The following is a 27,221-nucleotide window of genomic DNA, read 5'->3' on the forward strand; positions in this document are numbered from 1 at the left end:
TTATGGAGTAATGTGTGAAGTACCTGGAGTACTTCATTTCCTCCTGTTGTCTCTCTACCATGTTCTGGACATCATCCAGTCTTTTTCCTGCGACTTTCAAGTCGTCTAACTGTGTTATTACCTGGTCCAATGGCCAATCTAATGCTAACGTTGAGACATTCCTTTTTTCCTTGTTTACCACGCAACAATCGAATTCTAGATTGATCTGCGGAACTATGTCTTTCTTCGTCACATTACTCTGAATCACTCTAACTGTTTGTATGAACACTCTAGTGCCATACCCCTCACATTTACTGTAAAAACTAATTTTTCCTACCCCTTTTATTACTAGGTCCTTTGGTGGTTCCCTTCCACACAATACTGTTAAGCCTTCTTCCTTCGGTGCTACATATAGCCATTCGTTACTGTTTAGATGAGTCCAAAGGCTCTGATTCAGTGCGACTATTTTTCGCACACAATCTTCCGGAATTTCTCTTACCGGTTGCAACAATTTGGCTTCGCACTCTTCGTGGTCGAATGTTGACAGCAAGGCGAATGCTTGTTTGCACAGTCTCCTATTTTTACTTAGCTCCTTGCATTTTAGTTCCTCCGCAGAAAGTTTCGCGTACTGCCTTTTGGATTCATCTTTAGTAAGAATTCTTTCTCTGGCTGTATGTACACATATTTACCTTTCATGTTTGGAATTTCTTTTGGTAGTGGGAGTACTCTATACAAATTGAAATTGTTATTATTTATTAATGGAATGTTAATTACATATCCTAGTATGCTACCCGAGATGAAAACATCTAAATCAATTATTCTTAACAATAGATAACCTGAGGACTCCGTAAGAGGAACAGGAAACTTTACATCTTTTAGTTCTTCCCGTATTAAACTTAGGTATTTTACAATTTGGACTGGATTAATTATATGAGGCTATAGTATTCCCTTCTGAGCATTTACAATGGCATTTATCATTTGTTCATATTCCTCTTCGATCTGACCAAACACTGCCGATAGTTGTAATACTTGCTCTGTTACTGTGGCGAAGGACGCTACACGTTTAAACCCTATAGCGGTTTCCTTCACGTATTCCTTCATGAATCGTTCTAGTCTTTGCATACCTGTCTTCAGAACGTGCTCATTTGACTCTAGTGTATATACCGTCCTGTTTACTCCCGCCAGTGTGGCTCTTACCACTGCCACCTGTTCCTTTGTTAACCTCAACAACCCTTCTGAGTTTTTCTCCATAGCGTCTATTCTTTCCTTATAGTATGCTGCATCTGCTTCGTCCAACGTCCCGAACAGTATTTTACTTACCTGCCCGACGAAGTTGAATACTCCTCTCTTCCTTCTGGTCTCGTGTTTCGTTAGCTGAAGTACTAAAAGTTCCAATCCTGTGATTTTTTCCACATGATGGGTTACTTGTTGGTCTAGTACCCTGCATTCTATTAATCCTACATTTAATTGTGTTAGTGTTTCTCGGCACCTTTGTACCGCTGCCCCACCATACCTCTCTGTATTCTGAAACCTTTCTGTTATTATATCTAGATTTACGTATGTGACTATTCTCCATGTGGTACTGTATATTTCTACCTGTCCTCTATTATCGTAATATAGTCCTGATGAACTCGGAAATGGCGTCACTTGGTACTCATTTGTTGCATGCTCTGATGCAGTGATGTAGTATGCTGTTATCACTATGACGAATTTCACGACCTGCCACTTGAGTGCCATACCTGAAATTTAAAGGAATTGTTTCAGCCTGTTGGCATGTACTTTTGTTTCCTTATTTCTTTTAACTTTTATTACTACGTTAGGACCTTCCACTTTTACTACTTCAAATGGACCTTTCCATTGTGAATCTAATTTCCGAGATCTACCCCGTCTCACCGACTCATCGTGCAGTAATACTTTATCTCCTACCTTGAAGTTTTTTGGATTTTGTTTCATGTCATACTGTTCCTTACTGATTTTCTTACTTCTTATAACCGAGTCTCTGGCCACTCTGTGGGCTTCCTGCATTCTCGCTCTTAGTTTATTTACATACATTTCATAATTGTAACTTACCTGCTGTGTTTCTTGCTGCAGTACTCCTGGTATGTTAACCTTTCTTCAGTATAGTAATTCAAATGGTGTGTATCCTGTGCTGCTGTGTGGTCTAGTGTTGAACACAAAAATTGCATACGGTACCCATTTGTCCCAAGAACTTTGATCTCCTGTTACAAAGTGTCTGAGATACTCTACAATAGTTCTATGACTTCTTTCTAGTGCACCATTTGATTCAGGGTGGTACGCTGTAGTATTTATACGCTTTACCTTCAACAATTTACATACACTTTTAAATACATCACTCAGAAAGTTAGACCCTTGATCTGTTAATAATACTGATGGAATTCCATACCTTAATACTACGTTTTCCACAAATGCCTCAGCTACTGTTTCGGCATCTTGTTTGTCAATTGGGATTGCTAAGGTAAATTTACTCAGATCGTCTTGGAATGTTAACATGTACCTTTTTCCTGTATTAGATACATCTAGTGGACCCACTATATCCATCGCACACTTTCCGAATACTGTTTCTGCTGTGTCTGTAATTTCTAAGGGCATCCTAGTTTTCATTTGCGTGTTTTTATTCTTTTGACACGATGGGCATTTCCTAATGTAATTTTCAATGTCACGCTTCATTCCGCGCCACTGCTTGTATGCTTTAATTCTTTCGAGTGTCCTGTGCACTCCTTGGTGACCTCCCAAGGGATTGTCATGCATTTCCTTTAGTATATTTTCTTTTTCTTCGAGACTAATTTCCTCACCACTATCCGTTTCCTGTTCTATTTCACTCGACACTTGTTCTTGCCGCACGTTTACGGAACTTTCTTCCCCATTTGCTTTTGCTGCCGAGATCTCTGTCTCCACCTTCTGCTTCGCATCTATCTCTTCCTTCCCTTCATGCCTTATTCTACTCAGCGCATCCGCATTACTATTTAACTTTCCTGGCTTGTATATTACTTCATAATCATACTCCTCGAGTTTCAGTCTCCACTTCAGGAGTCTCGAACTCGGATCTTTGACACTAAATATCCACGTTAGTGGCTTATGGTCTGTCACCACAGTGAACTTTCTGCCATATACATATGGTCTGAACTGTTTTACTGCGTAAACTATAGCCAACAACTCTTTTTCCGTTGTGCTATAATTTAGTTCGGCTTTGTTCAATGCTCTGGATGCATATGCGATGGGCAAGTCTTCGCCAATCTTCTTACCTTGCGATAACACTGCACCCAAGGCTGCGTTACTCGCATCCGTTGTAATGATGAACGGTTTCGTAAAGTCAGGGTACTGAAGTAACGGAGGGTTTATTAATTTCTCTTTTAGTTCTTCGAACGCATTGTTCTGACGTTCGCTCCATCGGTACTCCACTCCCTTTTTTAAGGGCTCATGGAGAGGTTTGGCAATCTTGCTGAAGTTAGCAATGAAACGGCGGTAGTAACCTATCAATCCGAGAAACCCTTTTAGTTCCTTAGTTGTCTTTGGCTGTGGGAAGAACTTCACCTTCTCCACCTTCGCCATATCTGGTGATATTCCTTTGTCAGTGATGCAATGACCTAGGAAGATTACTTCCTTCCTCAGGAATTCACACTTGTCTGGTTGCAGCTTCAAATTGTGCTCTCGCAACCTGTCAAATATTTCCCGGAGCTTTTCGTTATGCTACTGCAGGTTTTTCCCATAGCATACTATGTCGTCTAGATATACAAAGCATTTCACTCCTTGTAAACCTGCCAAGACTGTATTCATCAGTCTCTGAAAACATCCTGGGGCTCCCTTCAGTCCCATCGGCATTCGTTTGTATTCGTAATGCTGATAGTTTGAGCTAAATGCCGTTTTCTCTCTGTCCTTCTCGTCCGTCAATATTTGATTGTACCCGCTTGCGAGGTCAAGCGTCGAGAAGTACTTAGCTTGCCCTAACTGATCCAGTATCTCGGAGATATTCGGTAGTGGAAATGCATCGCCTACAGTGATATCATTTAATCGTCTGTAGTCCACTACGATTCTCCATTTCTGTTTGCCACTAGCGTCTAGCTTCTTTGGAACTAACAGTAACGGTGCGTTCCAAGCGCTCTTACTCTCGACAATTATGTCATCTCTTAGCATCTGCTCTATTTGCTCCCTTAGCACTTCCTTTTGCGCTTCCGGGATCCTGTACGGTCTAGCGTTTACTACCTTTCCCGCGTGTTCCGGTGCAATCGGTATTCTGTGCTTCACTGCGGAAGTATAGGACAGGTTGTCCCCTGGTAGATGAAATACATCTCCGTATTTCGCGCAAACCTCTGCTAGAGCGCTTTTCTCTTCAGCGTTCAAATGGTCCATTCTTAATTGCCTTCGCAACACACTAGTACGACTTTCTGTCTTTCCTATGACATTAGTACAACATTTTACTTCGCGTATTTTCCCTACTTTTTCTAATTCTTCCGTCATTAACCTGACGTTTCCTAACTGCACTCTGTTTTCTGACAAGTTTAATGCACTTACTATGCATTTCCCATTTCGCACTTTTACTAACGCTTGAGGTACATGTACCCCTTGTGCAATCTCCTGCCTAGGAATAATCATTTCCTTTTCGATTCCCCTTTTTACATTTCCTTCCACCTTTAATAACATTATTTTTTCCTCTCGGGGCCCTATTTCCCCTCCTACTTCTGAATCTTGTTCGTTCTCATGTCCCTTTGGCTCTTCCTCTACTACTAAGGGTATATCTCGCCCTTTTAGTCTCACTATTTTACCTGCATAGTCTAACTTAACTCTATGCTCTGTCAAGAAATTTCTGCCTATCAGTCCGTCGTACGGAATATCTAATCCTCTCCCGTACACGTGAAATTTTTGCCCTACTTGCTCAGAACCGTCCACACTTAAGTGTACCTGTACCGTACCTATTGTGCTGACGGCCTCACTGGTTACACCTTTTAGCCGAAGCCTTTCCGCTTCATTAATTGCAAGTGTACTATTTATCGGAATACTCGTTCTCTTGAGCAGACACAACTGTGCTCCAGTGTCTATTAGCAACTTCAAATATCTTTTTAATTCTATGCAGTATAAAACCAAAACGTCATTTTCTGTTGCACAGTCGATTACCCTAACTGAGGGTTTACCTATCGCAACAAGGCCCGACTGTGCGGCCTTGCCGCCTCTTAGTTTCCCTGCACCACTTTACCGGTTTTGCTCGATACTGGCACCCTGCCTTTTCTCCATGCGTGCCAGGGCCCTGCGTGACAATCTTTCGCGTAATGTCCCGGCCGCTTACACTTGAAACAAGCAACGTCTTTTACCCTCGTACACGGAACTCCACAGTTCCCTGGTAGATTACATTGTGGGCACCTCCACTCTCGTAACCCTCCATCAGCTTCCCTATGATTTCCTCTAAAGTCTCTTGTATCTATCGGCTGAATTTTTCTTAATCTTACCCGGCATTCCGCGTCTGTATGTCCTGGCTTGTCGCACCCGTAACAAAAATTCGTAAACTCTTTGCCCGTCATTATCCGTACTCTTCCCTCTGGCCTATTCTTTCTACACTTGCTTGCCATGTGTCCTCTCAATCCACAATTGAAACATTTCAAATCTCTAATATCTCTGGTATTCTTCACCGTTTCCTTTCCCCGGTTGAAAGTTACTCTTGGGGCTAGTCCCCGCTCTTTCATTGACAGTATTGCACTTTCTTCTTGCAATGCTAGTTCCACGGCCGCTGCTAGCGTGATTTCATCGCCTCTACTTCTTACTATCGTCTGTATTCTATCATTGCTTAACCCTTGTATAAAGCATGCTCTTCCTAGTGAATCAACCAGTTCTATTGCGCCCTTTAAGTTCTCCCTAGCCTTAACTCTGCTTACTGCTTCCCTGAAATCCCTTTGCATTTCATCTATTCGGCTTGCCCATGTCGCAATTGGCTCTCCTTGTCCCTGTCTCGATTGAAATATCTTCCACGCGTAGTAGTCAATGGTACCCTTACTCGCATAATTTTCCTCTAGAACATGTTTTACTTCCTGCCATGTCCCCGTGCGTTCCCTTACTTGCAGCCTCGATCTGGCCTCTCCGGTTATTTTGGCTTTAACAAACTTCAGTAACGTTTCGTGTTCCTCAGGTTTCACAAGTTCAGATGCAGCGTCTACATTTTCAATAAACTCCCTAAGATCTCTCTTATTTCCTTCGAACACTTTTCGAACTATACACAAGGCTCCTTTCACTGATATCTTACCGCTACTGGAGGATGACGGAACTTCGTTAGTTTGGGCCATCTTACCAACTTAACTATGTTAGCACTTTACAATACAAGATACAAAATTCTTAATATAATTTTATATGTACCGCTTCTCTTGTGGTGCGCCGTCTGTTCCGCTGATCCGCGTTGTCCCGCGTTGTGCCGCGCTGCTCCGCGCTGTCTCTGTGCTCTCTATGCCCGCGCTGTTCCGCGCTGCCGCGATGCGTCGGCCGCCGCTCTGCTGGGCTGTGCCGACCCCGTCGCTCGCCTCGGCTGCCGCTGCTACGGCTGCTGCCGCTGCTCGGCCCGGACCCTCGGTCTCGAACGCTGGCTGCTTAGGTACCTCTGTGCCTCGTCGCTCCGCGTCGTGCTGCCGCTATCCTGCGTTGCCCTGCACCCGCGAGGACTACTTCTCTGGACTCTGTCGTAGTGGGGCTACTAATGCTGAAAGTTGCGAGTCGCCACAACTTCCTGCTAATTGCCACAGTCGCTGTAGCAAAATCTACTGGCTCCTATCTCCTTTTTGCCTATATGCCTTTGTGGCACCCCACACCTGGCACCAAAACTTTTATTTATGTCGCGTCCCAAGCGTGGGTTTTGCGAGGGATTGAGCGACACGGTTCGTAAACGGGAATTAGCCGGTTGACCTAATTGAGAGGGAGACTTTTGATCTGGCTAAGATGTTAAATTCCCTGGTGTGAAGGTACAAGGCTAGGATGTTGGTAGAAGTAAACTCGTATGGACGTTATAAAAGTTCTAATTTATTCATAAAGAATACAGATCACCCTAACTGCGTAGTGATTGTACCTACAGAATAGCCAAGCCCATTACAGAGACGGTGACTGACTTCCACCGTTCTGGCTGCCTGATAGCACTTTCCAGCACTTTGCTGCCCACACTAGCACCCTACGTCAGAGTCCCGCGGTCGCTGCCTAAACGCTCATCGGCGACTATCTCCAACTGTCTGCCTGCAGCCCGCCCTCAGCCCAAGTCGGCTGCTACTCACGCTGACTACCGTCGCTGCCTAAACCCGAGAGAGAGAGATCCCCGGAGCGGCGTGCCTCCGAGTTTTGTTAGCTCTTCCCCTTCGACCCCGCCAGCGCTTGGCATGACGTAGCGTCGAGTGCAACTTTCCCTTATTAGGGTTTGTTTTAGTATTAACTTCAGTACTTTTCTTCAGAAGCTGGATGGAGGGGTAGAGGGGCCTCTCCCTATATGGTCACGCACTGCGTCCTGAGCCCTCTTTCTTTCTCTCTCCGCTCCCAGACTTTTCCCTCTAGCCAAGAGTGTTGATACTGCAAGTTATTGTTTATTAAGGGACCTGCCCAGAGCGCCCTGTTTACCTTAATAGCTGAGTCTGCTTCCTTGCTTATCACGCGCAGCTGCCTGGCCGCTTGGACCGCCGCCTCGGCTATCTGGCTGCGTCGTTATCTTTTGTGACCCTTCTGACACGCCTGGCGTCCCCTGTTAACTCTATGTCCCCGTATGATTTCTGGTGTATCGTCTGAGAACAACTGCATTTAGACTTGGCTTTTCTGCGGTTACAACACATGCTGTTTCCCGATTTCAACTTGTGGCAGAAAACGGTGTGCAGCATACTGAACTTGTCTTCCGCTAGTCTCGCCACAATAAGAAACCGATATCGTTTTGCTTTTTTATACTGTTTTTGGCCCCAGGACAAATCGATATAATTTTTAATTTTCATGCAGTTTTTCGCCTCAGGACACTTGAAACCGATATTTCGCAGCCCATGTGGTACGACTTTGCCGTGGTGGATGCGTTTAAGTAACCAACAGTGCTACAGCTGTTGACTGTCGAACTTGAGCGTCATGCACATGGAACAGTGCGGATGATATGATGTACAACTTACACCATAGTCGTCATGTCGCACTTCGTCTTTCATCTGCGGATGACATCATTTACGTTAAGACGCTTTTAGCACCTGCGTCAATAATACGCTGTTCATATATGGCGTCGTTCTGAGAAGTGGTTCGCTTTCAACAGCGCTTTTCAACTAGAACTTTAATTATGGATCCCTGTATATTGTAGCGTGCGCAGCGGATAAAATTAATGATGTTTGTTATTCGGTTATTTTTGTTGGAAAATTTGAATATTTAAATACCTCTGACTTTTAAAGAGCCTGAAAATGATTTGTACGGACAGCCAGAAAGCGATGGAGAATGTGCTTCCTGTAATCTCCAAATCACATGGCTACACCTCAACTCGCCGAAACAGAAATAAATATTTTTAACTCGCTAAGTATAATTGAGAGGAGTCAGGAACTACGATGATAAAAGTCTACTGTCGTTTAACGAATCGTTATATTCTGGTAATATTTCACACGGTGAAGAAAAAGTTCTGCAATTAATTAAAGTTCTCGTATTGTATTCAGCACTCTACACAGTTCGGAGGCGATTTCCACTCGGCATTTCAAGTATTGCTAATTAACGTTCTCTCTGATAATTAAGTATCGTTAACTGCCGGCATTAAAAGTGGTAAATAAACTACTGCATAGTCCATGCGGTTTTCTATTACAAAGCGGGTGGCACATTAAGCAAACCATCGAAAACTAAACACAGGTTTTACAGTATATTATTAATCTCCGCATATTAACTTTTACACATTTACACTAAATAAGCGCGACATCTAATGAGATAAAAGAAAAACAAAAATGTGAGCCGTCTTTAGCACCGTCCGATGCTTAGTGGACACGGCCATGGACAGAATCATGGCATCTTATGTAGCAGAGCAAGTCACAACGCACTGGAAGTTGAGTATTGGTTGTTAACAGATTTTATGACGCTTAATTGAATTCATTATACTGATTCTTGTTAATTATACCACCCTTTCTTTTTTCCCGTCCCAGCTTACCTACGGGTTTATTCGACTGTTAGCCTCTGCCATGTCTGTGAAAGTCTAAGGCACCAATTACTGTACGGTTTAAAGTGCACGGCACTATGGCCAGATCCATTCTATCGCCTGCCATAACTAGTGTTACTAAACTCACGTGTAAAAGATACTCTGTATATTTGGCTATAGATCAGCAAGGCTGTTGTACGCCGTAGTGGATTTTTTTACATTTTTTATAGTCAGCAAAAACTGTTGTGTTTCTCCAATTCTATGTCTTTTAAGTCTTTTACTCATCGTGCTTGTGTGTTTCAGACAAATAGTTGGTTAGTGTGTTTATTCGCCATGCAAAAGTTCGCCATTTCATTACGGGTATAAATTGTTGCCTTGAAAGGAGAGTGTTGTAAAGATTCGCAAGTCCTACCAGGCGAGAGTGTGTGTTTGCCGTAAGTTAACTGGCAGAAATTTGTAAAATTTGTTGTCTTTTTTAATATATTTTGGGAATGTTAATGTTATTAAGTGTGAGTATCCCCTCGTGTGCATGACTCATTCGTTTTAGTTTTTCTATTTTGAGAACTTTTGTAAACAGGATTGTCTTTATATGTTGCAAACAAGTTAGATTCTGCGCCATTTAATGAATACAGTGAAATCCACCTGTAGTTTAGCTTGAATTTAGCTTGAAATATTATACAGCGTCGCGTTGTATATGTTAAATGGCTCGCCTGTATTTGACTTTTACTGACATGTAATTTTTTTGAATAATTTAATAATTTTAAAGTCCTTTCCTATCGTAAATTGTGACTAATTTGTTAAATGATTGTTGTTTTTTTTTTAAATATCGTAAAGTCTTGCAGCAAATTTGAATAAAAAGTATTACTCAAAATTATGTGTAATTTCACCAGTTATTCCTCGGCATCTACTTCCACTCTACATTTTGTGTATTGATTGAGATTAATAACCTTTGGTAAAGCATTAGTAATTTTACGGTTCAGATGTGAAAAGATGCTTCGGATACAAACAGAAGATCAGATTCCACTATTTCCCCTCTTTACTGCGTGCTCGTGAAGTGAAAGCAAAATCTAAGCCGTTTCCCTTACTCCATGAGGTGGTGGTCAACGGTAGACAGAACACTGTGGTGTACTCACCCTGCCGGTCATGAGGAGGATGGGTTTGGGGGCGTGGCAGGCCAGGTCGTCCTCCGTGGGCGTCGTTAGGATGTTGCGCACGGTGTTCCAAAAAGAGTCGCTGGAACGGGTGCCTTGATGGAAGGCGGAAGCGCCGGGACCGTCTGTGGTACCCGCCCCGAAGCTGTAGCCCATCGCGGGCAGGCAGCCCCGCACCTGAAAACATACAGTCAGCAGCCAATCGCACTTTTGTCACCCTGCCACACCCACCTCGTCACCTTGCAGAGCAACACTTGTGTAACAGACTGGCTGCACTGCCTAAGTGGAACGTAGTGAGCCTCGTATAGCGCAAATCTTTCACTGCTTTCTTCAGCCACGTCTTACATAAACAGCAACGTTACTGGTTTCGAGTTCTTGATCATCAGATTTTCTGATGACAAAGAGAGAAATAGGAGCTAGTAAACCATCGCGTGGCTGCAACTGAATTGCAGCTACTCGTGGAGGTCCAGTGTGGGTTGTAATTATCGTATGACTGTGAAACTTGGTAGACATTCTAATGCGTTAATGCTTAACCGATTTATGATGCAACAAAATTATTTCCAATTTTGGGCACCAGGTGCAAATCTGACGATGTAAAGCGTAGCGTCGTCGTCTCCAGAGCTCATATTGAATTGAAATTGTGTACACGGAGGATAATAATACACTGCTGACCATTAAAATTGCTACATCACGAAGACAGAAGCGAAATTTTACCGACAGGAAGAAGCTGCTGTGATATGCGAATGATTAGCTTTTCAGATCATTCACACGAGGTTGGCGCCGGTGGCGACACCTACAACGTGCTGATATGAGGAAAGTTTCCAACCGATTTCTTATACACAAACATCAGTTCCCTGGCGTTGCCTAGTGAAACGTTGGTGTGAAGCCTCGTGTAAGGAGGAGAAATGCGTACCACCACGTTTCCGACTTTGATAAAGGTCGGACTGTAGCCTATCGCGATTGCGATTTATCGTATCGCGACATTGCTGCTCGCGTTGGTCGAGATCCAATGACTGTTAGCAGAACATGGAATCGGTGGGTTCAGGAGGGTAAAACGGAACACCGTGCTGGATCCCTAACGGCCTCGGATCACTAGCAGTCGAGATACAGGCATCTTATCCGCATGGCTGTAACGGATCGTGCAGCCACATCTCGATCCCTGAGTCAACAGATGGGGACGTTTGCAAGACAACAACCATCTGCACGAACAGTTCGACCACGTTTGCAGTTCGGAGACCATGGCTGCGGCTACCCTTGACGCTGCATCACAGACACGAGCGCCTGCGATGGTGTACTCAACGACGAACCTGGGTGCACGAATGGAAAAACGTCATTGTTTCGAATGAATCCAGGTTCTGTTTACAGCATCATGATGGTCGTATCCGTGTTTGGCGACATTGCGGCGAACGCACATTGGAAGCGTATACTCGTCATCGCCATACTGGCGTATCACCAGGCGTGATGTAATGGGGTGCCATTGGTAACATGTCTCGGTCACCTCTTGTTCGCATTGACGGCACTTTGAACAGTAGACGTTACATTTCAGATGTGTTACGCCCGTGGCTCTACCCTTCATTCGATCACTGCGAAACCCTACATTTCAGCAGGATAATGCACGACCGTATGTTGCAGGTCCTGTATGGGTCTTTCTGGATAGAGAAAATCTTTGACTGCTGTCCTGGCCAGCACATTCTCCAGATCTCTCACCAATTGAAAACGTCTGGTCAATGGTGACCGAGCAACTGGGTCGCCACAATACGCCAGTCACTACTCTTGATGAACTGTGGTATTGTGTTGAAGGTGCATGGGCAGCTGTACCTGTACACGCTATCCAAGTTCTGTGTGACTCAATGCCCAGGATTATCAAGGTCGTTATGGCGGCCAGAGGTGGTTGTTCTGGGTACTGATTTCTCAGGATATGTGCACCCAAATTGCGTGAAAATGTAATCACATGTCAGTTCTAGTATAATATATTTGTCCAATGAATACCCGTTTATCATCTGCATTTTTACTTGATGTAGCAATTTTAATGGCGAGTACTGTATCTAGGAGTATGGATAGGAAGCGATTTGTAGTGAATGACCTCATAAAACTAATTACTGAGGCAGATACTGGACTGATTTACAGGAAGAATCCTTACTTAAATTTAATTTATTTTTCTTTAAAAGATAAATATGGAGAAGTCATACATAAATGGAAAGAAGGACGCTGTAAAAGAAGCCAATGAGTGAAGCGAGTGACAAATATTCAATTCCAAAGAGCTCTCCCGGGAAACAAGGAGCTGACTGCTAAACCCATTTATGCAATAACATTTTTTTTTACTGAATCATTTAGTGCTGTGTTGGAAACAATATTATGCGAACAATGAAACTTTGGAAGGAGACTGGATTCGATGTCTCAATTTGACAGTTGAGCCCATGTTAATAACGCTCATGTAGAGTTGAACAGTGTCTAGTATAGTGTGATAAGTGTTTCACTGAGTGGTTAACTAATATGTTGATTATGTCAATTCAGAACTATAACTTAATGAATTTATTATGACGTTTTTCTTATAGGAATCAATGCAGCAACTTAGTACTAAGATGAAAAGGATGTCTAACGTATACTTACTTTAGTTTAATGTTAATAACAATTTAAGTTGCAATTAACAATTTTTGCGACAAAAATGACATTTTACGCATTTAATATTCATGGCCGATGCAGCTTACCAAAAATTTAAGCGAAAAGATGCAAATGTGAAAAATTGTACAATAGTCAGTATATTCCTATAACACTGAGTAACGCATCATATTACTGTGTGGCGTGAAGAATGTTCCAATGCAACCTTCAGAAAAAATTATAACATCGAAAAAGTTTGCGTGTCTGCTACTAACCGATCTTACCGTAGTGAAGGCAATGCATCAAGGGAACTACCGCAGACAATGTTGCTGGACCCTCCAGAGGCATCGTACGTAGGGCGTAATGTAGTCGGGCTGGGTTACTCACAAGAAACGAAAATAACGACACGTGACAGTTTATTGTAGGACTGACAAGTCTCATGTTTCATTTTCCTATTTTATTTAAATTCATTTGGTCTGAAGTCGATAGATGTCAGCTGATGAATGCTTACCGTTGGCTTATTTATGTAGTACTACCAAATTGTTTTCTAGACTGTTGACGACATGTTTCGTTTCCAACGAAAAATCCATAATTGCACAACATAATGAAGCCAATGGTAAGGCCCTAAATCTATTAGGAAAACGAGAAATTCCTCCATAAAAGCAAAAACAAGAATCTATGTTAAATCAACAAAATATTTCCAAGCCAGAGTTACTTTAGTAGTTTTAAATAACTACTCCAAAGTTAATCTCTGCATATATCAACTGCTTAATAATTAGATATCTGACACTATGAATAAATTCATCTTTGATCACACCATGCGCAAAAACATCTGTGTAGTGTTTACGAACATGTATATGCAAATGTTGCTCTTGAGTGGAGTGATATGTACGAACAGACCGAGAAAAGAATGTATGATGATGTTAAAAATTTAAAAAATATTTTCTAGGATTATGTGGCAAGTTTGCACTGTTCCTTTCTTCCACCATTTCGCACATATTTTCCGCGTTTCCTTACGAAATTCATAATCTGACATCAAACGTTGTCATGACAGGAATATGCATTTCACTTCAGTCAAGAGAAACAGAAGTAAAGCACGTAGTAAGACAAATTACACCTGATGATGGTCCCCAAAGTCCGAAATACATCGTGAATTTAACAAAAAAAGAAAAGGCGTTTTTTAATTCATATTTCCAGTGTACTGACCACAGCAGCAAAATATGGAAAAATTTAATTCTTTCTATAACCTTCCGGCCTTTGCCAAGACATGCCAAGACACTTGTATCTCTCATGTTAAGCGATAATTTATTCTGTACTATGGGCGTTTCTGAAGTTCAGTTAGATCTCATAATCAAATTTATTTTCATTTATTTAGACAACGTAACAACTGTAATAAATAGGTTTGATTTGAAACACTATTTCATGTCGTAGTGGAATGATGTGCTTTTTATTAATTAAATATTGCTATTGATTTATTTTGTTGGGCACCGTTTTAGTTAAAATACACGAGCCTTTGGAAATATGTAGTTACAGACAACAATTAGCAGTATTAACAGAACTGTTCAACTTTAGGCAATTCGGTCCGAAAAATACGAGCCAGTAAAATCAGGCAAAGAGTATTGTATGTCATTTTAGTGGCGTAATGAACCCGGTTCAGTGTATTGTTCGTCAATAGTGAATTGCTTTCAATGGTAGTTGCAAAGCTGAAGAGATGTGTGCTGTACAAAAAAGTGTTGCTACTAAGTTTGGTAGCTTACCCGTTTATCCAACTACAATCATTCATTCCCTCAAATAATCTGAAGGTCGCATCAGGTCACGAAACCACGAGACGGACGCCACACGATACGTAAGGAGAAGAAGTAACGCTGCAGCTTGAGCGGAAAGTGTCGACAGGTATGTGAAATAATAGAGATTGCCGTATCGTCCCATATGTCGGTCGGTGGAGAATACGTAGATCAGTGTCATCGGTGGACAGTTTATTCCGGAATGACAGAAGGAGGTACCAGGAACTTTGAATGTGGTACCCAATAAATAGGACAGAATAGTACCAATACTGTTACGCAACTTTATATTCTGATATCATCAACTATCCCTTTCTGTTCGAATCATTAGACGGCAAATACACTTACAGTGTTGGCGTCTTTCTTGACTTGATGGGTAGATGACTTATTGTGTAACGGGATCAAGGGCATACAGTTACGTAAAGATGATAGTTATATCTCTGATTTACTTTCCCAATAATTTATTACCGTTTATGTCCTTTATTTTTAAACAGGTCATCCTATGTTGGTAATACGTAGAAACTGTTAAGCACATTGTTTGTGTCACCTGAGGAAAAGTAATACAAGAAAACGTTAATGAAAACTTACATACAATTAGTACGTAAATTACGGGTCGCGTCTGCCAGATACAGCTTCAGATCATAGTAGGTCTCCTTCAACTGCTAGGCACAGCACACTCACAAGGGAAATACTCCAGCTCTACCGACTAAAAGAGAATGAAAATGATTTTAAAATACGGAGATATGCCTTTTCAGTTACCCCTCCATGCAATTTGTCCGTGAAACTCTGCATCTTCAATCGATGTTTAATTAACAAGTCCGAAGAATAGACAAGTAAAGTTGACTGAAGAAAAAATATCGTATTCACAAGAGTGATACATGAGATGTAGTTTGTCAAAGAGCTAAACACTTTCCTGAGACAATTCGTACTTATTGTATTATAGTTCCAAAGTCAGGTGTAACTGTTTCGTCAAACGTTCTTCTCTTATTCGCCGTTGTAATGCCAACGTTGAATTTGAACGAAGAAAATTGTAAGTAGGCTGTTTAGGTTTTTTTATTGGTAACGCCACATAGCGCTCTGTATAAAAAATCACTGAGTGCTGTGTGCAGTCAGTGGCTGGTTGGCATTGTTGTAATACTCGCCATTGTAGTGTTGGGCAGTTGGCTGTAAACAGCGAGTAGCGTTGCGCAGTTGAAGGTGAGCCGCCAGCAGTGGTGGACGTGGGGAGAGAGATGGCGGAATTTTGAAATTTGTAAGAATTGATGTCATGAACTGATATATATATATATATATATATATATATATATATATATATATATATATATATAATGACTATTAAGGTAAATACATTGTTTGTTCCCTATTAAAATCTTTCATTTGTTGATTCTGCTTATCAGTAGTTAGTGCCTTCAGTAGTTTGAATTTTTTATTTATCTGGCAGTAGTGGCGCTCTCTGTATTGTAGTAGCTTGAGTAACGAAGATTTTTGTGAGGTAAGTAATTTGTGAAACGTATACGTTAATGTTAGTCAGGGCCATTCTTTCGTTGGGATTTTTGGAAATCAGATTGCGTTGCGCCAAAAATATGAAACAATTAGTGAACAGGGAAGCATTATCGATCGATCGGTCGGCAACAGCTAGCCTCAGGATTCCGAAATGACAGGACACAATGTTGCAAATACTGTAGATTCAGGTTTTGCGTCCTCACCTTTTTCTCAAGTAAGTCAAGACACATTTTCTGTTTTTCAAACTGCGAATATGCCGGTTCAAATGCATTGCCGAATAGCACTAAGGAACATGTTTCAGACACCAGTGCATTGTTATTACAATTAATGCAACAAATGGGACAAATGCTTCCAGAGTTAGACACAATGGAACAAAATCAGAGACAAACACAGCAAAAGCTTCAAAAGTTATACACAATGGAACAAAATCTTTAGAAGTTGGACACCACGCTTGAACAAACACGTGAAGATTTAACTAATGAGTTACATAACATTGAATCGAAATGTCAAAAAGTCTGTAATGACGTAAAAACACAAATTTGTGAGCATTTTCATCCTATTTTTTTGCGGCATGTAAATGCATTACAGAATCACGAAGCAGCCATAAAAGAACTGCAAACTGTTGTTCATGAAAATCATGAGACCTTGCAAGCCAAAATTGACTCAGTTGCATCAACCGATTCGGTTACGCAACTTGCAAAAACTCAGGAAAACTTAAAGGACACAGTAGATACGATTTCAACACAAATGGACACTCTGAAACTTGGTTCAGAAAAACACACAGAGAAAATAATTTCACTATCTGATCAAGTAGCCGAACTTTCCGATCAGTTCACTAACTTATCTACAAAGGTAGATGATGATCTCAATGACACAAAACCTGTAGCCTTCGCTGACACTAAAGAGTATGAACAAATTAGAAAATTCAAACAGAATCAAAATCAAATCAACACACAATACAAAAGAGAAATGCGGGAAGTGCAAGATCAGTTGGCTCAAGTAATACAAGAATTACATATTTCAGAGGACACTCGCGCTCCAGTACGGGAAGAGGGACATAGAAATACAGAACAACCACAAAATAAATAAACTTCGGAAATAATGAAAGAAATTGGCAAGGTACACCGAATTTTGAGATGGAACCGCCGAAACGACGTAACAATGACCGACATTCGACTCGCCGACATGACGATTTTGACTATAAGCTGTTCATTACTACACGTAAATTCAAAACATTTAAGAATTCTGGCAACGACATTCATCCACAAGCATGGCTTCATCAGTTCTCTCATTGATTTCCTCCCAACTGGTCATTAGAACACAGTTTATAATTTATGTGTGGCTACTTGGAGGATGAATCAGCTGTAAGAATGCGATCGGTCATTCACGACAAGACGGAGTAAAACATGGCATCATAATGATGAAACATTTCGAACAATCTGAATTTTCCAGTCTTGTGAAATATTTTGAAAACATGTTGCACAAGAATCAGTACCTTTCAAACCCATCAGCCCCTCAGAACTCATCCGCATGTGCTTAATCAAATTGCCTGAACATTTACGACACATTATTTTGGTAGGACGTTGCAAAGACGACACGAAGCTTTTCAGCGACTCTTACAAGAACTGGAAATTGACACTGACAACCGCGGAACGCAAAAACAGAAGCACAACAATTACAGTTCACATCCGTCACAATTCCGTGACGACAGAAACAATAACTGGACACGACAAGTCTATTCTTACAACGCAAATCGTGACCAAAACAGACACCACCCCCATGACAACCACTGGCGGAGTAATAATAGTTACAGAGAAAGATCGTATTTCCGTAGTAATGACTATGACAGAGACAATCAGAGAAACAGACCATATGGAAGCCAAAATAATTATTATCAAGGGAGACGGAATAACTTCATACGCAACGGTCCAGTGCGCAGTTACGATTCAGGAAGAAATTCTCCACCACATGACCGACAAGAAATTAATTACAGAAATTACCGACATTACGACAGACGATATGATCGTAACGACAGACCTGAATTCCATCAGAACTGGCGAGCTTTAAACAGGGCAGGGCCTTCTCGTCAACGTGAATTTGTAGAAGTTAGGTCTCCTAATCCCAATAACGGCGCGCGCCAACAAAGAGATAGACAATGACTCGCACCACAGGCAGCCACGTGCGCCGGCTGGCTCAGAGAAAAATAACATAAGCTAACCTTGAGCAAAATTACAGTGTTCCTTACCGACGTAACCACAAGATAATTGCGTTGAGACTGAAACTCTGGCACTAGGAAGAGTAAAAGATTGCACCACATTTTACATGTAAAACCGTTTATTGAAAGATTCTGCTTTTTAACTTAGTCTTTGCCATAAAATTTTTCACTTCAATCTACTAGTACAATTTGTCACACTGAGAAACTATTAACATGCAACAACGTTTTGAAGTTTACTATCCGGTCAAGAACCAAGAGAACTTACTTAAACAGAAATTACGAATGCATTGTTATAGTGAACAGACATCACAGTGTTATTGTGTGTGTACATTCTTGCTTGTTAGTTGCACGATCACGTAACGACTATAAGGCTGACATACTTAGAACATTTACCAGTACTGCTAATGAGATTTTAATGTAACATTTTGGTTTATTTGAAAATGCATTCTGGATTTAAAGTACTTTCTGTGAGATACCAGATGACTCAGTGGTTAGTTTATGTGACACCTACACGCTTTTATCACGATGCTACTAATGAGTGATAATTTACAATGTTGCTTTTGCGGTGTTTCTGTTTTATATCTGCACAGTTTTTCTGAATTCTTCTGGAAAGGAAAACATGTTTTAGTAGTAACTTTGTGGTATAACTACAATGAGACAGCCTTTTCTGTAGCACAACAATAGGTCACAGTACAGTACTTACTTCATCACAGCAATAAGCGTAGTAACTATGATATCTATACGCAAAGTATTTCACTTTTGTTTATCATGAGGTGAGTACATTGACTTCTGCAGAACTTAGCTTTCGGAGGACGATAACTACGACACTTCCACAGAGATTATCTTACAACACGACGCACAGTTTAACGCTACAGTACGTGTATTTGAGTGATTAATTTTGTACTGAAAACATTTATTTTTAAAGATATTTGAAGTACAATGATACAAAGGTTTTCCGTGATACATTTCATTCCATTGCTGTAATCTGCAACACCTGAGGATATAATTACATTAATCCTCAGGGGGGTACACGCCTGCTTTGTGTACCATGTGTTTGGCAAGCACAAGGAGCCCTAGCTAATATGGTATTTGCTTATACAACTTCAAACATCGGTACCATATTTCTCTAACACATAAATTACAAAGCTATCTAATCATTTAACTGAGAAACAAACATTTTTTTTACTACGTCAGTGACAGATGTTTACATAATTACACAGCTGAATAACTTCAAACTAATGAAATTGTATTTTGTCTGTACTTTGTGAAATGTTCTTATTTTTTCAGAACCATTGTGATACTATGAGAGCTTTGAATGACATATTTGGTATGGGATCATGATTTTTAAAGTACGTTTGAGGCACATGACACTTGACATGAGCAGAGAATTTTTTTTTTAGGTTTTGAAATTATTGGACGAAGCTACAACGATTTTGAGAGTTGACTGAGGTGTTATGATGTTATTATTACGATGACTATGTGTATTATGCTGTTGTGGTATGTTTATGGTCAATAAGCTGATGCTATATGAGTTATTTGATTATGCTACATATCTGTTATGATGAAATATTGAAGAAGTGTCGACGAATAAGGTAAGTAATAATGAGTAGTGGTTAGGGACTCTGGTTTGTGAAAAAGGTGGTTGGAAACCAAGAATCGTACTTTAAGAGTTATGAAATGTATGTAAATGCATGAATGTATTACAATGCTGGTGAAAATTTTTTGGACACTATTATATTTAAATGATTTTATTTCTACAGATTTGTAACGCAAATTCTCAACCTGTGAAAATATTTTTATATGAGACTGCCACTGTAGCGGAAACTGGTTTTGTAAATATTTCGATAAGACAGTTAAGTGACCACCTGCACGTAATGCGTCGTGGGCACCCAGCTGCACGACAACCACCTGACAAAAGAAAGCCAGTGTGTGACTGTCAGAGACACAGGTGGAGAAAAAAAAAGAGGCCATTATCCTCGCTATTGACAGTCCTTTGTAGAAAGCATCGTAAATACGACACCCTCAAACTTGAAAACACTGTAGAGGTCTTAATTTATGATATTTACTGAAATTAAATTATGAGAAACATTTTATATCTATTGTCTTTCCAGCTGAGAGATTGCTCATTTTGTTTAATATTCAGTTTCTATCTGCACTGCAGCATTGGTTAAAATAAAATTTAATAGATGTACTAATATCACTATTTTCTGTCTACAGACCCAGTAAAGAATCTCTTGAAAAAGAGAGCACAAATAAACATTTCCCTTCATGGGAAATGCAAAAATATTTTTTTTACGATTTGGTAACTTATCTGCTAGCGTATGTTCTCGTGATGCATCACTCTAGTGTTAAGATGTGACATAGGTATTAAACATTTTTACTGTAATATTTTTTCTGCTTCAGCTTTGACATGTTTAGATAAAAATTATTACATTTACTGCTGCTCGCTATGCTTACTTGCATTTTTTGTCATTGCTGTTTGTATTAATTGTTTTCTGCTGCTGCATTGCCTCGTCCCTTAGTTTAGCATCTGAGCTCAGTACGTTTAAGTTAGCTTAAGAGGGGGTTGACTATATAAGAAACTATGATGAATTGGAAGAAAAGCATTGGAAGAAAAGCATAAGAAAATGGTTTGGCCAAAAAAGTAGTGTACAGTGGAGGAAAACGATTTTTGAAAGAGGATGAGAACAGAATGTAGAAAGCATGCTTGGATAGTATATTTTTGGCTGGAGCAAATGTTGAAATAAGAGGGCGATCTATGGAATGAAGTTTTGGGTTGGACTCCAGTACCAAATGTTACCCTGAAAACAAACCCTGTCCTTTCCTTTTTCTTATCCCACTATGTGTTTGTGTACCCTTGTGTATTTATGTTCTACCGGTCTTTATATGTTTATCTGATAAGACTTATGTTGCAGATTTTTTTAAATACTCAGCTACATGAACTATGATGAGGAATACTGTTATCCTCAAATATAATTTGCATTAATAACAAGTTATTTACTTCGTAAAGATGTTTACACATTATTTACTCTGTTTTGTTCTAATGCTCATGTGTGAAGTTGATTTTTCAAAAGTTTTTCTGATATTTTATGTATGTACTTATGTCGTAATTTTTGTAACACTGATGTATTTGTTATTTCGATTATTTTGTAAAGCCCCTATTACTACAAATGTTATCTGTACTATTATGTTCTTTAATGATATATTTTGTACCTTTGTTATTGTATTCTCATGTTATAAAATTGTAATGGACACCAGTTCATCAAATTAAGTTACTTGTAGGTTACATTTCACTGCACACGTTTCTGTTGGTCATAGTATATGGACAATATGTGAGAAGGAGGGACTGATAGTGTTTGCACGTGTGTTAATATTTCAGCAAGGGACTGGATAACAGCATTGCTGGTTCTAAGGACATTTCAAACAAATTCTTTGTGAGTGGACAAGTGGTGGTTTATGGACTTGCTCTATTCTCCGCAAGACTCTTCGATGGTGATTGTGCACCTGCGCAGTGGCAACAAATGGCTACTGGCTCTCTTTACAAGGATTGAAGTGGGTCTGCACCTTTGGTGACCCACCAATACCATTATTTCTACAAGGACTGCAGTGGGTCAGCACCTTTGATGACCCACCAATTCCATTATTTCTACAAGGACTGCAGTGGGTCTGCACCTCTGGCGGCCCAAAATAGTAATCTCTACCAGGACTACAGTGGGTCTGCTCTGTGATGACCTACCTACCGATAGTCTTCAACGTCGACTGACTGCTGTGGCCCATTACCTGCCTGCATATCAAGAGTCAGCACTGTCTTTCCGTTGGAAGGACAACACTACTTCTTCAAGACTGCTTAGAAATCCACTACTTCCTAGTGCAATTTCTTTTATTGCTCAGACTTTGAGAAAAACACTGAAATTTTACTGTGATGAACGATCAGGACTGTCTTTATGGACTGTGAGAAAATTTTAGCTTTTGACCAACATTGTATGAATAAGTGTGTGCATTTGATATCTTTGTTATTGTAATTATGAAAAATTTTATCAAATCATTATTGGCTAGTGCCCAAAACAATTTGTAAATTTTTTTGTGGGGAGCATGGGGGCTATGTAAGTAGGCTGTTTAGGTTTTTTTATTGGTAACGCCACATAGCGCTCTGTATGAAAAATCACTGGCTGTGCTGTGTGCAGTCAGTGGCTGGTTGGCATTGTTGTAATACTCGCCATTGTAGTGTTGGGCAGTTGGCTATTAACAGCGCGTAGCGTTGCGCAGTTGGAGGCGAGCCGCCAGCAGTGGTAGACGTGGGGAGAGAGATGGCGGAGTTTTGAAATTTATAAGAATTGGTGTCATGAACTGATATATATATTATGACTATAAAGGTAAATACATTGTTTGTTCTCTATTAAAATCTTTCATTTGCTAACTGTGCCTATCAGTAGTTAGTGCCTTCAGTAGTTTGAATCTTTTATTTAGCTGGCAGTAGTGGCGCTCGCTGTATTGCAGTAGCTTGAGTAACGAAGATTTTTGTGAGGTAAGTGATTTGTGAAACGTATAGGTTAATGTTAGTCAGGGCCATTCTTTTGTAGGGATTTTTGAAAGTCAGATTGCGTTGCTCTAAAAATATTGTGTGTCAGTTTAAGCACAGTCTTGCATAAATTTTTCTAAGGGGATGTTTCAAAATGCTGGGGGACCGCCGAGCGGCACAGATCTAGATAATGTTATCATTGTAGCTTTCGATATTGGACTACAGCGGTGCAGGTACACAGCAAATGATGTAGCATTCCTACTTGTTGCCGGTCTCACATATACAAAGAGTTCCTTTACAGCTGACTGAACTTTCACATTTACATTTGAGAATTCTGTTTGATGTGGCCCAGATCTAAATCGAGAGCGCAAGTTCAATGCTCGTCATAAAACAAATTTTTGATTGTACGGGGACAGAGTGTGCAATGCTCGCTCTTTACTCTGAATTTGTAATGTAATTGCTTGTTGAGTTTGGCCACTGTTCATAACGAAAACAGCGCGACAGTTAGAACAGGAAACCACATACATGTAATAGGGTTATGTTTGTTATTTGCGGGTGACCTAATCATGGAGAAGTCGCAAGACAGTGATGGGTCACGAAATGTTAGTCAAGACTGAGATTATTTGTTTCCTCTAACGATTGACACAAATTATAGTAAAATTAATAGAGAATCAAATTTTCTAAAACTCGAATCAAATTACAGAATGACTCTTAACACTGTGGGGAGGTACTGAAACGTGTAGAAGAACGTATGGAGAATGCACAACAAAATCTCCTCATCGGGGCAACTCGTGAAATTAAAGTTAACGATACAAAAAGATGCTACAATTATAAACAAATTCAGCAACACAAGTAGTATGGCAAAATAAGCACGTAACGAGCTGTTGACAATACACAGGTTGTAAATTTTAAGTTGACAAACCAGAATAACTCGAAAAATAAGCTCCACACGAAAAAATGTGTAGAATCCAAAGTTGATTATTTTCGAGGGGGACATATGCTGGTACTAAAATTAGCCGGCCACCCCAGCCTACTGGGGATGGGGAGGGAGGCAACGTTAAAATTTCAAATGGGAACCTCCATTTTTATTGCAGGATCAGATTCTACATAAAGAAAACTTAGCACGTTTTGCCTTAAACAATTGTTTTGATTCTTGGTAGTTGGCACTGTAATTCAAGAAAATCCATGTTCTCATTTTTGCGTGGAAAATGGTTACGAATAAATAAACAATGAGTTCACTCGTTAGTAAGTAGGATGTTTGGTTAATTAGCTAGTCAGATGACTTGTTTGATAATTAAAAATTGTACGGCCTCATGACCGCAAAAGAGACAAAACTTATCCGAATCTGCAGACAAAATTAATATTTGGGTCAACATTTATAAAACTCTAATTCGTCTATCTCAAACCCCAGCCTATGGGGAGGGAGGGAGAGTTTTAGTTTTGTTGTTGTTGTTGTTGTGGTCTTCAGTCCTGAGACTCGTTTGATGCAGCTCTACATGCTACTCTATCCTGTGCAAGTTGCTTCATCTCCCAGTACCTACTGCAACCTACATCCTTCTGAATCTGCTTAGTGTATTCATCTCTTGGTCTCCCTCTACGATTTTTACCCTCCACGCTGCCCTCCAATATTAAATTGGTGATCCCTTGATGCCTCAGAACATGTCCTACCAACCGATCCCTTCTTCTTGTCAAGTTGTGCCACAAACTTCTCTTCTCCCCAATCCTGTTAAATACTTCCTCATTAGTTATGTGATCTACCCATCTAATCTTCCGCATTCTTCTGTAGCACCACATTTCGAAAGCTTCTATTCTCTTTTTCTCCAAACTATTTATGGTCCATGCTTCACTTCCATACATGGCTACACTCCATACAAATACTTTCAGAAATGACTTCCTGACACTTAAATCTATATTCGATGTTAACAAATTTCTCTTCTTCAGAAACGCTTTCCTTGCCATTGCCAGTCTACATTTTATATCCTCTCTACTTCGACCATCATCAGTTATTTTGCTCCCCAAACAGCAGAACTCCTTTACTACTTTAAGTGTCTCATTTCCTAATCTAATTCCCTCAGCATCACCCGACTTAATTTGACTACATTCCATTATCCTCGTTTTGCTTTTGACGATGTTCATCTTATATACCCCTCTCAAGACACTGTTACGTTCAATTGCTCTTCCAAGTCCTTTGCTGTCTCTGACAGAATTCCAATGTCATCGGCGAACCTCAAAGTTTTTATTTCTTCACCATGCATTTTGATTCCTACTCCGAATTTTTCATTTGTTTCCTTTACTGCTTGCTCAATATACAGATTGAATAACATCGGGGATAGACTACAACCTTGTCTCACTCCCTTCCCTACCACTGCTTCCCTCTCATGTCCCTCGACTCTTATAACTGCCATCTGGTTTCTGTACAAATTGTAAATAGCCTTTCGCTCCCTGTATTTTACCCCTGCCACCTTTAGAATTTGAAAGAGAGTATTCCAGTCAACATTGTCAAAAGCTTTCTCTAAGTCTACAAATGATAGAAACGTAGGTTTGCCTTTCCTTAATCTTTCTTCTACGATAAGTCATAAGGTCAGTATTGCCTCACGTGTTCCAGTATTTCTACGGAATCCAAACTGATCTTCCCCGAGGTCGGCTTCTTCTAGTTTTTCCATTCGTCTGTAAAGAATTCGTTTTAGCGAATCAAAATTTACGAAGTAAATAAGTATTTTTTTATTTATCCGTAACCATTTCCCACGCATAAACGAGAACATGGATTTTCTCGAATTACAGCGCCGACTATCAAGAATCAAAACAAAAGTTTAAGACAAAATGTACGTAGTCTTTAATGTAGAATCTGATTCTGCAATAAAAAATTTGGGGTTCCCATTTGAAATTTTAAAGTTGCCTCCCATCCAACCCCCGGGGGCTTGCGCGGGCGGGCTAATCTTAGCACCAGCAGCTGTCACCCTCCAAAATAATCAAGTTTTGAATCTACACGTTTTGTCGCGTGAAGCTTATTTTTCGACTTATTCTGGTTTGTCAACTTAAAATTTACACCCTGTATATCACGCTACTGCGATTTGTGACATTCACCTTTCTCCATATCAGCAAGCATACGCCCAGTAAGCACGAGACAGAAGCTAGATATGGCCCATCTGAGCGACATGTTGCAGACAAATGGCCAAAATCCAAGTTCGTAAAAAAAAAAAAAAAATAACTATACATGGTCAGAAGACTCAACGCTGTTGTGAATTAGGCTGGCGATTATAATTCTTGATTCCGTGAAACAACAGGGAAATGAATGCAGGCTGAAACTTTCGATTCTTGGCCAGCAAAAGGAAGGAAGGAAGAAGATTGGGTTGAATGTCCCGTCGACATCGAGGTTATTAGAGATGGAGCACAAGCTCGGGTTGTTTCAATTCTGGGGAAGGAAACTGGCCATGCACTTTCAAAGCAGCAATGCTAGGAATTGCCCGGAGCTATTTAGGGAAATCATAGAAAACCCAGATCTGGATGGCCGGATACGGGTTTGACCATCGTCCTGCCAAATGCGAGTCCATTGTGCTGACCACTGTGCTAAACCGTTCAGTGGCATACAAAACACTCAGAAACAAGCACAAGGTTGCTGCCAGACTAGAACAGTGTTTCCTCGATAGGGTGGGCCCTTCATGGCAATTGCAGTGGCAGGTTGACTCTACTGCCAATAGATCAAAAAATTTTTGAGCCCAAACGACCATAAGTCTCACGCTGGCTGGGCGATGCTGTGGCCAGCCGGAGTGGCCGAGCGGATCTAGGCGCTAGAGTCTGGAATCGCCCGACCGCTACGGTCGCTGGTTCGAATTCTGCCTCGGGCACGGATGTGTGTGATGTCCTTAGGTTAATTAGGTGACCTCAGAAGTTAAGTACCATAGTGCTCAGAGCCATTTGAACCATTTTTGAGATGCTGTGGTGCCTCGGTCTTTGATGTTGAAGCAGGCCAAGAAAAAACTGTCAAACTCAGTTATTTCCTAGGGATGTCTGTGGTGGCACAGTGCCTCTGGCCCACGGTAGGCCATGGCACCAGCTCTGTCCACAGCAGCACGAAGCCGACAATAGGGTAGCTTCCGCAAAAACTGCCTGTCTCCGCGGGAAGGTGAGCGTCTTCTAAGGAGTTTCATTGACTACTTTCAGCTGACAACAGGAACCTGGAACCTCGCTGATAGTGCACGGTCTTAGAGCGAACAACGCAAAGCTTTTTCCCAAAACACGCAAGTCCTGTACTCACGAAATCATGACTGTAGGATAGTGGCAGAGAATGAAACAATATCACACAGCGACATGTGACAGTACTGTCATACACTGTTATGATGCAATATTATTAAATATGACAACGCAA

General features: G+C 40.7%; 1 protein-coding gene across 1 annotated transcript in view; it reads right to left on the minus strand.

Annotated features, from left to right (window-relative positions):
* The window catches only part of LOC126336506 (neutral ceramidase-like), a 313,334-nt gene that overhangs the window by 66,095 nt on the left and 220,018 nt on the right, over positions 1 to 27,221 (minus strand). The window contains exon 9 of the mRNA XM_050000282.1: positions 10,222 to 10,416. Coding sequence (XP_049856239.1) covers positions 10,222 to 10,416 — 195 coding nt within the window. The remainder of the gene's footprint in view (positions 1 to 10,221; positions 10,417 to 27,221) is intronic.

Source organism: Schistocerca gregaria, chromosome 2 (assembly GCF_023897955.1).
Source record: "Schistocerca gregaria isolate iqSchGreg1 chromosome 2, iqSchGreg1.2, whole genome shotgun sequence".
In the NCBI taxonomy this organism is placed as follows: domain Eukaryota; kingdom Metazoa; phylum Arthropoda; class Insecta; order Orthoptera; family Acrididae; genus Schistocerca; species Schistocerca gregaria.